The 16,532-nt window shown below is 46.6% G+C and overlaps 1 protein-coding gene across 2 annotated transcripts in view; it reads right to left on the bottom strand.

Annotated features, from left to right (window-relative positions):
* The window catches only part of Lrrk1 (leucine rich repeat kinase 1), a 138,107-nt gene that overhangs the window by 95,190 nt on the left and 26,385 nt on the right, over window positions 1–16,532 (bottom strand). For both annotated transcript variants that reach the window (XM_028872813.2, XM_037198821.1), the window contains exon 3: window positions 1,093–1,256. In XM_028872813.2, coding sequence (XP_028728646.1) covers window positions 1,093–1,256 — 164 coding nt within the window. The remainder of the gene's footprint in view (window positions 1–1,092; window positions 1,257–16,532) is intronic.

Below are 16,532 nucleotides of genomic sequence, written 5' to 3'. Positions count from 1 at the left end.
ACATCCGTCCACGATCTGACATGGAAGGTGATGGTGTGATACTGCTGAAGATACCGGAAAGGAAGGCCAGGCACACGCTCACGTGCTAAGCGAAGGATTCTCGAACACTGGAGTCCCATGAAGACTCTGGTAACGAGAGGATAACCCACAGGCTGGGGATGCAGCTTAGTCAGCTGAGCACTTGACTAGAATGCACCAAGTATCTAACCCATTCTCAGCATCTTAAAACTGCATGGGATCTTGCTCTGTAGACCAGGCTGGCCTCGAACTCACAGAGATCCGCCTGCCTTTGCCTCCCGAGTGCTGGGATTAAAAGCTACACAGAGAAACCCTGTCTTGAGAAAAACAAACAAACAAAACAAAACAACAAAAAACTGCATGGGAGTGCATGCCTGTAGTCCTAGTCCAGAGGTGGAGGCAGCAGAATCAGAAGTTTGGGGTCAGCTTTGGCTACCTAGTGAGTTAGAAGCCAGCCTGGGATACATGAGACTTGTGTGCGTTGGGATGGTTACAGAGGGATGATTCAGTGGGTAAAGCGCAAACGTGAGGACCTGGGTTTGGATACCCAGTACTCATGTCATTGCTGCATGTTTATAACCTCAGTTCTTGAGGTGTGGAGTCAGGAAGACTCTGGAGGTTTGCTGGACAGCCTAGTCCAGCTGAGATAACAAGCCTAGAGTTAGTGAGAGACTGTAACAAAAACTATGGTGGAGGGGCTGGAGAGATGGCTCAGGGGTTAAGAGCATTTGCTGCTATTGCAGAGGATCCAGGTTCAGTAGATTCTCAACACCCACATCAAGGTTCACAACCGTCCATAATTCCAGTTCCAGGGGAATCCAAGGAATTACGCCCTCTTCTGGCTTCCTTAAGTACTGCAAGCACATGGTGTTTCTTACATACATTGCAGGCAAAACACATAAAGTAAAGGTAAATAAATCTTAAAACATAAGGTAGGGAGCGATAGAGACGACACCATGTGTCGGCCTCAGGCTTCCACGTGCACACACAGGCAAGTGCACACACACACACACCCCATCACACACAGTCTCACACATGATCAGAATAGCAACTCTGGGCCGGCATGCCCCCTACCTTCTCCTGCGGGGATTCAGTCTCCTCACACGCCTCTCTGAGCAGGTCACGGGCCCGGGAGAAGTTTCTCTGCTTGTATGCGGTGTGGATGTCGTCCATGCTGGGGGAGCGCACCGAGGAGCTGCCACCTGGTGCAGAGAGTTTGCTGCCCATGTCTTCGGCACCTGCATGGGAGGACACGATGGTGTCACTGTGCTGGTGACCTCTGGGTTGTCGTTGGAGGTGACAGTGGAGGAATGCACACCCCATGACATGACCGTGGGGAGTGAAGGAAGATAAAGTCCTGAAATGCCCCCGTCAGCACGTTCCCGTTTCTCTGGGGGATGTGCAGCCATTTTGGAAGACATTGACATTAGGGCAGTGAGAAGTTTAGCACAGCCTGGTGATGGCTACAGACGACCGACTGCCAACTGGAGTTGCTCCAGTGCCCTGGGCAACGGGAGGCAGGCAGCACTCTGCTGAGAGAGCTGATGGTCCCAGGCAAAAGGCTCCACTGTTGTGTCCCTCTGAGGGGAAGGAGCAGCTAAGACCGAGGGTGTGGAATCTACAGAAGATCAAGTGATTTAGAATTGGTAATCCTTGCCTCTGCACTAACATGCCACCCTAGTATCTCCATCAATCCTTTGAAACTCTGGACCTCTAGACATTCTTGGACCATGTATATGACTGACCCACTCTGTCTCTAAGATGCCTGGTGACCCTGCTGTTCTAGTTATCTGAATTGTGGCTTCCGGTAGACATAGTCCTGTTCTCTATAAGGCGTGCTAACCTGTCCTGGGCAGAGGAGGGGATGTGGGATGCTCTGGCCTGCTGAGCATCTATCTGGTGCTGCTTGGGAGGAGAGGAGAGGCCTGCGTGGGTACTTATGGAGCAGCTGGACACAGCTGGGCACCGCACTGGGTGGAGAGAGACCAGTGAAGGAGACCACTGTCCTCCATCAGAGTCCTGCTCCGGAGCAAGGGTTCATGCAGAGGTCCGCAAGGTCCCAAAGGCTGGCCAACAGGCTTTGGAAGGTCCCTGAGCATTTTAAAGTTCTGCACAAAACTGTTTCTCTGTGTGTGCACATTTTTTCTGGAAAGAAAATTCGAGGCCCCAGTGACATGTCCAAAGGGGTTGGGAAATGAAAGTGAAAGCTTTCTCTCTACAGATGTTACAGAAAAGGCTGTATGTAGCCAATGAGAAGGTAAGTTCTGAATTGTGTTGAGTGACGGGAGAAATAAGGTGAGGATTCTGTGATTCATGGCTAGGTTTGCACAGTGGGAGGGATCCTGTGATGACAGGTGGGGCTGGAGAGTTGGGGATCTGGGGCCCCGGGCCCCTCCTCATTCTCTCTGTGCTCCCTCTCAGTCCACCAGTTGAGCATTTTGGTTCAGGATGCGTTACCACATCACAAACTGAATGCAGTGGGGCCAACCTGTCTTGGACCAGAACGATGAGCTAAAAATAATACTTTTCTCTTTAATGTTGGTTATCTCAGGTATTTTGTTATTGTGGAGGGAAACTAGCTACCTAACAAAGCACAAAAATTATGTGCTTAGAAATAAATTTCACAAAAGATGAGTAAAATCTGAACTCTGGAAAAAAAAAAAACATTGCCAAGAAAATGAAGATTTGTACAGCCAGAAAGACCTCCCATGTCCCATGTTGATGGGTTTGAGAATAAACACCAGGAAGGTGCCATTCCCCATGAATTTAGGCACAGATTCAATTTCAGTTCAACCATAATCCCAGTTGGTCTTTTTTCACCTCATAAAATTACATCAGATTCTCAAGCTTGTACGGAAAACTTGAAGAACCTAAAATAGTTAAAGCAATCTTGAACGAGGGAATGAGAGGATTTACATTACCTGATTTCAAAACTCACCATTAGGCTGCCATAAGCGGGCAATTTGATACCAGTATAGACAGCCCCAGAGGGCAGAACTGAGTTAAGAAATAGACTCACGGGGCTGGGGAGACGGCTCAGATTCCCACACAAGTGTGAGAACCTGAGTTCAGATCCCCAGCACCCAAGTGAAACCTGGGAGCAGTGGGCACAGTCTGCTGCTCCATGCGTGCTGGGGGACGGAGACAGCTCGCTGCAGCCAGCTTAGCCGAATCCATGAGAGCTGAGTTCAGTGAGCGAGACCTTCTCAAAAAGTAATGTAGAAGGGCTAGGGAGAGGCTCAGTGGTTAGCGCACTTGTGGGGCAAGGATGGGGGCCACGGTTTGGACCCCTAGAGCCCACACAAATGTTAGGAGGGTGGCAGCCCTCTTGTAATTTCAGGCTTGGAAGGCAGAGATGGGATCCCCAGAGCAAGCTGGCGAGTGAGACCAGCCATATCAGTCAGCTCGGGATTTGACAGAGATCCCACTGCAAATGAATAACGCAGAAAAGCAATCAAGGAAGGTTCCCAACATCAGCCTCAGGCCTCCACATGTGAACATGCACACACACACACGCACATCACACACATAAAATTAAAAAAAAAGAAAATGGAGAGTGATCATGAAAGCCATCTGATTTTGAGCTCAGGCCAAAACACACACAACACACACATATACATATAACACGCCACAACACAAACATCACACACACACACCACACACACACACATACATATAACACACACAACACAAACACCACACACACACCATACACATACACCACATTCACCACATACACACACATACATATAACACAAACACCACACACACACAACACAAACACCACATACATACACATCACACACATACATATAACACACACACAACACACACAACACACACACACATATAACACAAACACCACACACACACATACACCACACATACATCTAACACACATACCACACACACAAAGAACATACACATCACATACACATATATATAACACAAACACCATACACACAAACATACCACATACATACAAACACACCACACTACACACACACACACCTACCACATACACACACATACATATAACACAAACACCACACGCATACACCTTCACACACCACACAATGCATATATCTAAAACACATACCATATACATCCAAACAATATACATACCATATACACATACATATAACACAAACACCACACACACACAACACAAACACCACATACATACACATCACACACATACATATAACACACACAACACACACAACACACACACATATAACACAAACACCACACACACACATACACCACACATACATCTAACACACATACCACACACACAAAGAACATACACATCACATACACATATATATAACACAAACACCATACACACAAACATACCACATACATACAAACACACCACACTACACACACACACACCTACCACATACACACACATACATATAACACAAACACCACACACATACACCTTCACACACCACACAATGCATATATCTAAAACACATACCATATACATACAAACAATATACATACCATATACACATACATATAACACAAACATCACACATACACCACGTACACATACCACACAGATAGCATACACACACCACACATATGCACACATATACTGCACATACCACACACACTATACACATACCACGCACATACACACACACACACACACACACACACACACACACACACACGAACACATACATATAACAGTCACGCAAAGACTCATCATTTGGCCATCTAATTAACTTTTGACAGGGGTACCAGAACAACACAGTGGAGTAAGGTTTTCAGCAGACGGTCCCAGCACATCTGGGTACCCTCATCACTTGGGTTGCAGACATGGCTTGGCAGTTAAGAGCATTTGCTGCTTTTCCTGAGGACCCAGGTTCGGTTCCCAGCACCCACATGGCAGCTCACACCTGTCTGTAACTCAGTCCCAGGGACCTGACCTCTTCAGGACTCTGTAGGCACTACACACCCATTTTGCACACATACATGCAGGCAAAACCACTTACATATATAAAATCAAAACAAAGATGCTTGTCTTTTAGTGTACACAAAAGTTAACCTGAGGTGGATCATGGACCTAAGATACAGAGGCTAAAACTATAAAGCTTCTAGGAAAATGTGTAGACTATCTTCAGGACTTCGGAGGAAGGTAGGTCCCTCCTGGTGCTTGGGTCTGACGGGACTTTAAGGAACGGTAGCAGAAATGGTAGCAGAACATCGTTACTGCAAGATGGGGAAGCTAGAAAGGGCTGAGCCTCTGGGGAGGTCTAGGTCATGAGGGGGACGTGGCTGTCACGCTTTGAGATGTGATCGCCTGCTCCCGCACACACGGGACTGCCTGGCGCTCACCAGAAGGTCCCCACCTCTGCTAAGCCGGGGTGGGCTCACACAGGTCCTTGAGTCTCCAGAATTGTGACCCACACAGCCGTCCTTTGTCAAGGGGCCTTCGTCATCTACGTCATCACAGTGGCGAAAAGATGACTGATACAGAGGGTCCCAGGAAACGGTGACTGTGAAGGAAAACCGCTAAGTTACATTTCACTAAAGACCTTAGAAGTGATGAAAAATTGTTAAATCAGACTTTGTCCAAACTTTAACATTATGCTCATCAAAGGCATCTTTTAAAGGAGCAGGCAGATTCTAGTCTGGAGTACAATATTGTAAGGCATATCTGAAGATGAATGGTGTATAGATTACCACAAAGAATATAAAATACATAGCACGGTAACAAAAAGATAACAACACCGTTACAAATAGTCAAGGATTTGAACACTGGAAGACAGCCAAAAAAACCCTCAATACCATTGCTCATCAGCGAAATCAAAAGCCACAGCATTGTCCGCTACAGTCCCACCAGAGAGCTATACTTTAAAAAGACGTGAACACCCAGGGTGCTCAGGCCTGATGGGTTGGAATGTAAAATGTGTAAATTACATTATGGACAGCTCTGGTGGCCTCTCTGAAAACTGAACACACACTGACCTATGATCTACCAGTTCCATTCTTGATTTTTACCCAGAGGCGGCATGTCCAAAAAAGTTAAAAATGCTCATCAAAGTGGCCGCTATAATCCTCCAAGCTTCAAGTAGCCCAGTTTGTTTATTTGTTGAATAAACAAATTGTGGGGCCATAACTACTCGATAATAAAAAGGAATGAACTATCGATCATTCTGAATGGCTGACAGGAATCTCAAGAACAAAATGCTGAGAAAATCAAACCTTGCAAAGTGATGCTATTTCTACGATGTACTAATCTTGGTTGGGCGAGGGCATGAGGACACTGCTTTGTGCTGATGGCTCCAGATCTGGATGGAGTTCGCATTTCATGGGTGCTGCATTTGCTAAAATTTATCAAAAGTCCATTTAAGATATGTGCATTACCCTTTGTGGACATTTTATCTAAAAAGCTGTTCTAAATGTCATGTGCTCATGTTAGTAGTGAAGGGTGAAGTGTATAGATGTTGGCAACTTACTTTCAAATCATTAGAAATGGGATGGGCCCATGCCAGACTCTAGGTGGTAGGTGTATAGGTGTACATTGTTCAGTTCCTTCGGTATTACTGTATGTTGGGAATTTTTCACAACAATTTGTTGGGGCAAAGGAGGCTCAAAGTGTCAGACTCTACACGCAGGGCCCACCAGCTGACATACGATATGAACTTCCTTACCGACACAGAAAAACCAAACCTGCTCCGCAGAAGCCAGGGCAAGCTGCTTACAAAGCCACAGTCCTTAGTCTCATCCAGGGTCTTTACAACACACCCTGAGCTGGGGTCTGACCAAGGCAATTGTTCTGAAAAGTCCATGAAGGGTCTATCAGCATCCATGACTGACGGCATCCCTAACACGTGTGGATAGCTAGGTCTGAGGGGAGATCTCTAGCTTCTGTTTTTGGAAAGACAAGAAAGCTTTGCACGTATGTGGCCACACGGTGTGACTATGGCAGCTTCTCTCTCCAACACACAGGGCAGTCCCCATCAATTATTCACAGACTGAGACCCCAGGCGGCCGAGAGTGCTGGAGGGGGAAGGGCCATTAGCAGGGGTGAGAAGGAGGGGCAATCACTCTGGTGCCTCCATCAGAACGGATGCTTCATCATGTCATAGCTCATCTTTCGGAATTAAACAAGCAGCGGCTATTTCATAAACTGTGCCTGTGCACCTTTGCCTTGTTAGGAACATAAAGGCAGTCAGATCTCAAAGTGAAGTCAAGGAGCACCGTGAAGGTCCTCTAACTGTATAGGTCTATAGCACACCGGAAAGAGTGCTTTGATTTTAATCATGCCGTGTGCACAGACTAACAGATGTCAGGGGGATCCGGAACTGCCCTGTTCTCTTCCCATTCCTCAGTGGTGGTTTTTCAGCTTGGTCCCTAATCTCCTTAAGTTGTATGAACTCCCCACGTGCACTCTCATGGACCTTGTGAGCTGGGGCGCTAGCCTAATCAGATGGGGGGCAGAGTACTAATGCATGTACGCACACGACTTACTGCCAATCCCATGCAGCTTCCAGAAATAATGAACACAGTGGTTAACACTAATTCATACTGAAAGAAAAAATGAGATTCCAACAACAAGCAATAGGATGGATCGTGAGAGATGAACAGGAGAGCTAGAGGAGGTTTTCTAAATTATTCTCCAGGCTTCTTGTGTTGGAATGGCATGGCTGTTTAATTTTAAATGGCAGAGAAATTACACGTACTCTATGAACGGAAAGCCAGTGAGGGGGAAAAATAAGTAACACAGAAGCACCTCATGTTAGAGATAGAAGTCCTGCCTTACCATGAGCAGACACCCCCCCCCCTTTTTTTTTTTTTTACAGGCAAAGATTTTCATGGAATTTCTATTGCTCAAATCCAAGACACTACAGTTCTGTATCTGTGAATTGGTTACTTTGACACAAAGTTTAAAAAATAGTTGAGATTGTTTAGATATTTTACCTATTTATTCAGATATTTATACTTATCACCTTTCTTAAAATAACACTGTTCTTTTCCACAGTAAAATACCACACGGATGAATGTATTCTTCATATACACTTGAAAGTCATATGAAAACATAGAGACTTCCCAAAAGGATTCTAATTCAACAGAACATGAATGTCTCAAGGAGCAAGAACTAGCATGAAACTAGAATACTGAAGAGTTTGGCTTCATATATTAAAAATCCTTCTCAGTCTCTTTAGTAAGACTTTATTTTCCTAAATAGCAACGATCTTCTCCAACATGCACAACTATAAACAAGTGCGTCATTAGCGTTTAACGCAAATGAATGCGCCTACCCAGGTACTGAATGCACCTACCCAGGTACTGAATGTGCCTACCCAGGTACTGAATGTGCCTACCCAGGTACTGAATGTGCCTACCCAGGTACTGAATGCGCCTACCCAGGTATGCAGAGAGAGAGAAGGACAAACTGACCATCTCCTCTAAGAAGCACTTGGCTGCTGCTTCCTGTCAGGTTCTAGGAGAGTCCATTAGAAGTGGGAACAAGTGGGGGAAGAATAGAGATGTGTGCCTGGCAAGATTTACAGACACGGCCCACGTGGAGCTACCCAGGAGTACAAAAGGAAACATTTAAGGTAAGCTCTGAGCTTGTGGGCACATGTGTTCCTACCAGCCAATACCCCGAATGCTCCAGACATGGGTGGTACATTCAAGTTCATTGTGTGAAGAACTATTAAAAGAAGTGAAATATTTTAAAACCCACAGAAAGAGAACATCATTTGTCTTTTGATATCGCTTTCAACTCAACATTCTACTTACACTTTCAGACTCACACAGTATTTCACATCCTCCGCCCCATCTAATTGAAACGAATTTGTTGCCCATAAGTCAGTCCCTAGGACTTAAATAACTCTTGTTTTAGAAAAACAAATTATTTTGACTACAGACGAACTAGCAGAAAGGATTCTCGTCTGTCAGGGATTTGTTAACAGAATTCCGTGGTTATTACAGCGCGAGGGTGTTGTGACCCTGTAACTTATCCTTGGGGCTTCCTGTGACGCCAGGCACACTGCAGGACAGCCTCTGCTTTCTCGGTCCCCGAGGATGCTGTGTCTCAACGCCATTCTTAACTTTTCTTCTAGAACAGAATCTGTCATTTCCCCCGACACAGTAACTAAAAACATTCTCTACTGTTTTATTCTACAAATCTAGGACAATGGAGAAATTATATAAAAATAGATTAAATTCTATGAGCTCTAATTTTGACTGCATGTGCGTAGCATGTGTGTTTGCACATGCATGCATGCATGCATGCATGTATGTGTGTGTGCTATTTCTCTCATTAGTATTAAATTAAATATATATGGTAAGAGGCAAAGACTACTTAAAATGTATGGTGTCTTCATGTTTGAGAGACACGTTTGTGACGTTCAGAAAAGGCACTGCCATTTTATTGGCATATCCATGACATCATTGACTGCATTCCCCTCCATTAACAGAACAGTAAAAAGTTCAAATGACCCATCGACCCCTCAGCTCACTGCAGAACAAAGACAAACACACTTTAGGATGCTACCAACCTGGTCAGAGTTGTCTAGTGACCTTCCTCCACCGAGTCCCCAGGTGGCCACAGCACCAGGAAAGAAGGCCAGGCCTCCTCACAGGTGACACCCTCTCTGCACTCCAGGGTCCGCCTTGGCGACCCTGGCTTTAGTACCCTTCTGCGAGCAAGATGCATCTCTCTTCCCAGACACCAGTGGAAGGTTTTAGCTTCCGCGGCAGTTTTCATCTCTGGGTCGCATTACGGTGAAACCCAAGCCTTTATTTCTTTGGGGGAAGAGGCAGAGGATACAGGATGCCAGGGGAGGGAGGTGACCCTCTGAGGCGATTCCTCCTGGCTCCAGATGGCTAATACTCAGCTCTGACCTGCTAGCTGCTGCACCAGCATCAGCAGAGAGAGCAAAGCAGGAGCTGAGCTGGGAGCTTGGGGACCAGCTGTAATCCTGAGGTGAGCAAATCTCATCCCAGCAAAGCTCCCAGAGATAGACTTAGAACTCCATGGCTGGTCTCATCCAATCTTTAAAAATGTTCATGAATAAAAGAGAGATTGGTGGTCATATATACAGACTGCTCCATGGGAGAAATCACATGTCAAGGACCTATTTTCTTTGATTAAAAAAACAAACATAATTGGTGGGTTGAAGGCATAGTGCAAGTAAAGGCACTCACTATATAAGCCTGATGACCTGAATTCAAATCCCCAGAAGCCACCTAACAGGCAGAGGCGGAAGCGCAGGCACCTGTAATCCCAGCATGCCCTTACCAGAGATGGCAGGTGGAGACAGGCCAGCTGCCCTGGCTAACCACTGGTGAAGAGACTCTGTCTCACAGGGGATAGAAAGATAAGTTGTGAAATCGGAGGTTGTCCTCTAATCTCCACAGGTGCACCATGGTAGAGGCACAGGTCTGCGCGTGCACACGCACGGACACACACACACACACACACACACACACACACACACACGGACACACACACACACGCACGGACACACACACACACACAGAGCAAACAATCTTATAATATCATGTTATGTTTATCAGACACAGTGAAAAATGGAAAGGCTTGTAAAATTCCCTGCTGGGGACAGTGTGATGAAGTTGGTATACCTTCTGGTATATTTGCCATCACTGGAGACCTTGCAAATATTATGACTATTTAAAGATGTATTTATTTATTATGTATACAGTGTTCCACCTGCATGTATGCCTGCAGGCCAGAAGGGGGCACCAGATCTCACTATAAATGGTTGTGAGCCAACATGTGGTTTCTGGGAATTGAACTCAGGACCTCTGAAGGAACAGCCAGTGCTCTTAACCTCTGACCCACCTCTCCACCCCATATCATGACTATTCATAAGCAAGAGGAAAATCCCATGTAACCAGACCCAAAGAGAGGTTCTACTAGTGTACTTGTGGTTTTCTCTTAGGAACTAACCTGCACAGTAACATACCACAAGCAAAAAGCTACAAGTATACTTCCTGCAGAGCTCCCGTGCCAGCTAGTGAAGGACCAGTCAGCCAGGGAGAGGGAAATGCCAGAGAGGCAGACGCTTGGGACTCCGCCACAAGACTGGGGCTTGGCTTACGTCAACTGTTCTGAGGGAGAAGTCCTGGCTGCCATGTACAAATGAGGGAGGCCAAGAGGGTGACTAAAAGTTCCCGGAACTCTATAGGGACAAGACAGGAGGAGAAATGGTGCTTTCTGACTCTAGACAGCATGGAGTGTCCACTTTTCTACTTGACAATGTAGGACCTCCTGGGACTTCCAAATGAGCCATTCAAATGCACAATGCTAGTATACAGAATATGGTGCCCATGCACATCCTGTAAAGTGTAAGGGTGGTTAATTTATATTCCCTTACATCTCTCTCTCTCTCTCTCTCTCTCTCTCTCTCTCTCTCTCTCTCTCTCTGTGTGTGTGTGTGTACATATGTACATGTGCCTTTGTGTCTTCGTGGGGGACAGAACACAACATTTAGGAGCTGGCTCTCTCCTTGCATCATGTGAATCTCAGGGATCAGACTCAGGTCGCCAGGCTGGATGGGAGTAAGTATGTGTACCTGGCCATCTTCCCTAGTCCTGGGATGGTAAATCTTGAAGGACTAAAAAGCGCTTGAGGGGTAGGTAGATAAGCGTGTCCGTGGAGGGCTTCTGCAGAGGAATAACTCAAAGGGGAAATGCCCCCTGGAGCCAGGGGCCCATGTGAAATAAAAGAGAAAGCCCAAAGTTCAGGCATTTTCTCTATTTCCTGTCAGCCATGGTGTGCGCTAATCTGCCCCCACGGCTCTCCTGATGCGATGGACCGAATCCTTTGAAACCACGAAGCCAGTTACTTTCCTCTTTAGGTTGCTCAAGCCAGGCATTGTGTCCCATGAGAATGTTAACTAAGGAAGTACCACAGGAAAACGTGCACCATCCCGCCCTCCTTCTCCTCCGCCCCTCCCCGGTCTTCTCCTTCCTTCTGCTCTCTCATTTAGAAATATGAACTAATGGGTATAAAAAAATGAGAATGAGGCCGGGCGGTGGTGGCGCACGCCTTTAATCCCAGCACTTGGAAGGCAGAGACAGGCGGATCTCTGTGAGTTCGAGGCCAGCCTGGGCTACCAAGTGAGTTCCAGGAAAGGCGCAAAGCTACACAAGAGAAACCCTGTCTCGAAAAAACAAAACAAAAACAAAAACAAAAAAAGAGAATGGTGGCTGCCTTCAGCAGGTAAAGCAACTGCGTTTTTTGGTTTTGTTATTTTTTTCAGTCTCGCTGGGTACTCCAGGAGATGTCCCACTCACACAAGCCTTCCCCGCGCAAGACCATACATCTCATCACCATCTACCATGAGGTGACCGGGGCTGGGGTGGTTCGGAAGCTGGCCGGACCCGGCTCTCAACAGCAGAGCTAATATTTGGATTCTTGCCATCAGAACACACAGAATGCACTCCGGGCTGGGCATTCCCACACGTTAGATCTTACTCAACACAAGCTGTGCATGGTGTGCATGGCCAGAGTGGTAACTGAGAGGTGAGTGGTCCTGTCTCATTGGATGGGAATGCCTGAGGGGAAGTGGAAGCAGTCTGTCCTTTACTCCTGCAGCAGCAAGAGACAGACAGCAAGACACAGTCATAAATGTACGACTTCTGTCCTAAATTTATCTCCTTCTCCAAATATTCGATTACCTATGGCTCCTTTGCTCTCTGGACATTTAAAACCTTCTATGTGCTGATCCTGGGTTCAGAGCTTGCTGAGACAGCTTGAGTCGATGCTGTGTTTTTCCTGGATGTGACTTCTAAACACCTGCAGCAGAAACCATGCTCCTTTTCCAACTAGGGATGTTTGAAGGACTTGGGATGCTCAACAGACAGGAGCAGATTTGGAAAAGGAAGAACCATTGGTCTGAGAGAGTGAGAGCCCGCGGAAAGACAGTTCCAACACCTCTAGCACAACGTAAAATGCTCCAATCTGAAGATGTAAGAGGTAAAACATAATTCCTAGCCCATCTTTGAGGTGGTTGTGCTTACAAATGCCAGGAGATTAGAACATTCTTTGACACAGAGGTCCTGTTTGCTTGGAACTGACTCCAAGGGAACAATTCCACATATTTAAAAACTCCATGCAAGATAGAGGTTCAGCGGTGGGGTATGTGCTTAACATGGGTGAGCCCATGGGTTTGACACCCAGCCCTGAAAGGAAACTTAGGAAGAATGAGCTGGAGAGATGGCTCAGGGGGTAAGAGCACTGGCTGCTCTTCTGAGGACCTGGGTTCAACTCTCAGTACCCACACGGCAGCTCACAACCAACTGTAACTCAGTTCCTGGGAATCAGACACCCTCCTCTGGCCTCCGTGGGCACCAGCCATACATGTGATGCACAAATGTGCGTGCAGAAAAAAACACACACATACAATAAAATAAAATAATACCCAGGCATGGCTGTGAGTGCCTGTAATCCCAGCACTGAGGAGCAGAATCAGCGAGATCCCGAGAGCTCAGTCAGCATCAATTAGCCTAGCTGAAACGGGGAGCTTCTGGCTTAGAGACCCGGTGTCAGGGTAGTAATGTGGGGAATAAGAGAAAGGTAAGCCTGCATGCTCCTGTTGATGTTACACACACACACACACACACACACACAGACACACACACACACGCACACGCACACTCACATGCACACACTCACATACACATGTGCACACACACGCATACTCATGTGCACACATGCACACTCATATACCTGCACACACACACACGCACACTCACATGCACACACTCACATACACATGTGCACACACACGCACACTCATGTGCACACATGCACACTCATATACCTGCACACACACACACACGCACACACACATGCACACTCACATGCACACACTCACATACACATGTGCACACACACATGCACACTCATGTGCACACATGCACACTCACATACCTGCATACACACACACACACACACACACACACACACATGCTCATTACTGTGAGTTCTGATGTTTGTTACAACTGAGATGTGTGAAGGTGGACAATCTCACACAGCACACAGGGAGCAGACAAGACGACCATTTCTCAAGGTGGTCGTTCTTTCCTAGAAGAACCTCAGGTATCTTCGCAGAACTCTTTCCTCCTTCTCCCAGTTATTTCTGTTACTACTAAAATGTCAAAATTTCTCCAAGCATGCTTTTCCAGTTCACACGGTCAGTGTTCTAACAAAAGCCAACCTCCTCACAACAGAGATAGGCCCAAAGGAATTAAAAAAAAAAGTAAACAAAAGAAACATTTCAGACAAGACCCCAAGGCATTTCCTACTGATAACTGCTATGTAGAACACTGGGCGACAGAAAAAGAACTGTAATTAAGTTGTCGGGACGGGGTTCAAGCCCTGATCTTGACTCTCGGTTTCCCAGCGTTTGGCAAGTGTGCAGGACAGTTGAATCTCACCTTTTTTAGAATGCAACCTAATGATTGCACCGAGTGTACCACACACGTCGATAGACAGAACGGATACACGCAAAGGGGCCAGGCCTCTTCTTTCCACTTGGTCTGTATGAGGCAGCTGAGTGGGTCTCCACTTCTTCCATGGACCCCCATTTTCCTTCCTTCCCTGCAAGAGTCACCCACCTTCCCTGCTGGGTCAACATTCTCCTCTGCCCAGAAGCCACCACAGACGGGAGTCCCCAGAAGACTGTGGACTTTCCCTCTGGATTTCCTTCTCCTTCCTCTGTCTACACGTGGTCTGACCCAGATCCTGCCTCCTTGGGAGAGTGCCTGCCCAGGCTCCCCTCAAGCCAGGCCCCACTCCCTCACTGCTGTGGGTGCATAGCAATATGCCCTGCACACAACAGGCACCCACCTAAAATGTCCTCAGTGCTTTCTGCATGCCAGGAGGGGTTCCACTACAGCCTTGCCCACCTGCAGTTCATTTGCATGGCCCAGGGGCACAGGAGTCTCCTGGTGAAGGGCAATCACAACATACTCAGGCCCTTTCTGGAATTTTCTTTCTAAGAATCACTTTACGACCTCCCCCACCCCAATTTCCCCTCTGTTCCCCAAGTCAGGCTGTTTCAGAATAACATTTACAGGATTCATGTCAGATCAAAAATTTACACAATTTCAAGGCAATATTCCGGGGCTTTCCAGTTCGTACAAGGATCTGAAACTTAACCATATGCGTAGGAATACACGGTGCTAGAAGGACAAAGCATTCCCGGGGAAGGAGACCGCAAGCTCAGAGAGCTCCAGACCGGAATAGAGGAATGGGACCCCCAAGCCACACACACCCGTCTCTCTCACCTCTTCTCATGTCATCAGGCCCCTTCTCGGGGTCCCTGGGGTGCTTCTACTGCCTCTCTTCCTCCACCACAAAACTAGAGGGACCGGTGGAGCCTTGCCAGGCCAGAGGCTCCGTGCTCAGGGTCAAGAGGGCGAAGGGGTGGGCAGTGTTTAGGACACTGCCTGACCCTTGCTGGGCTCTGGAGAAACCCCATGCCATTGTCACTACTTAAAATTAAGTTAGAGATTTTGTCCCTCTGTAGAAACCATGAGGTTTGAGGGTCCTATCTTATTCCTCGGTCATCTGAGATCAGGCAACGTCAATTACACAGATAAGTTGGTGGCTTTTCATTACTCAGCTTGGAGTCAGATGTGACTTAAGCCAAGAAGTCGGCAAACAGGTCACACGTAGCACAGGACAGTGCTGGGGAGCAGAGGTAAAGGTGGATTAAGCTCCCTAAGTGTTCACTCCAGGCAGGGCAGCATGAGCCACAGCACAGGCAGACAGGCCTGGCGGGCAGCTGAAGCTCGAACATTCAAGGTGAGCTGGGTGTGGCCGTACATGACGTGCCTGGGGTCCCAGAACTCAGCAGGCTGAGATATGAAGAGTGTGACTTCAAGTTGGCACTGGGATGCACAGTAAAGATGCTGTCCTGCCCCCACCCCAGGGAAAACAACAACCACTTCCCCAATCATGCTAAATGTAGAAGCAAAACACCCCAGCTGCTTACGCTGACAGTGCCCTTACCTTAAAATGCCACTTAATATTACCACAAAAAAAACAAAAAACAAACAAACAAACAAACAAACAAACAAAAAAACCCACCAGGTAGAAAAGGAAAGGAACTACTAGTGGGAAAAATGTAACAAAAATGGCGCAAGCAAATCTTTTTTATAATGATTTTATTTAATGTCTGCATTTAATGTACATGTATGTGTACATGTACATTAAATGCAGACATTAAATAAAATGTACATTTAATGTACATGTACACATATACATACATACATATATACACATATACATGCACATACATACATACACATACATACATATATACACATATACATGCACATACATACATACACATACATATATATACACATACACATACACACATACACATACATACACACACACATATACATGTGTGCACATGAAGCCAGAAGGGAGCAACTGATCCTCAGAAGCAGGAGTTACAGGTGGATGTGAGCTAACTCATGGGTGCTGGGAACAGAACCCAGGC

Source organism: Peromyscus leucopus, chromosome 1 (assembly GCF_004664715.2).
Source record: "Peromyscus leucopus breed LL Stock chromosome 1, UCI_PerLeu_2.1, whole genome shotgun sequence".
NCBI lineage: Eukaryota > Metazoa > Chordata > Mammalia > Rodentia > Cricetidae > Peromyscus > Peromyscus leucopus.
The sequence above is the reverse complement of the archived record's forward strand: the minus strand, read 5'-3'. Positions and strand labels throughout refer to the sequence as shown.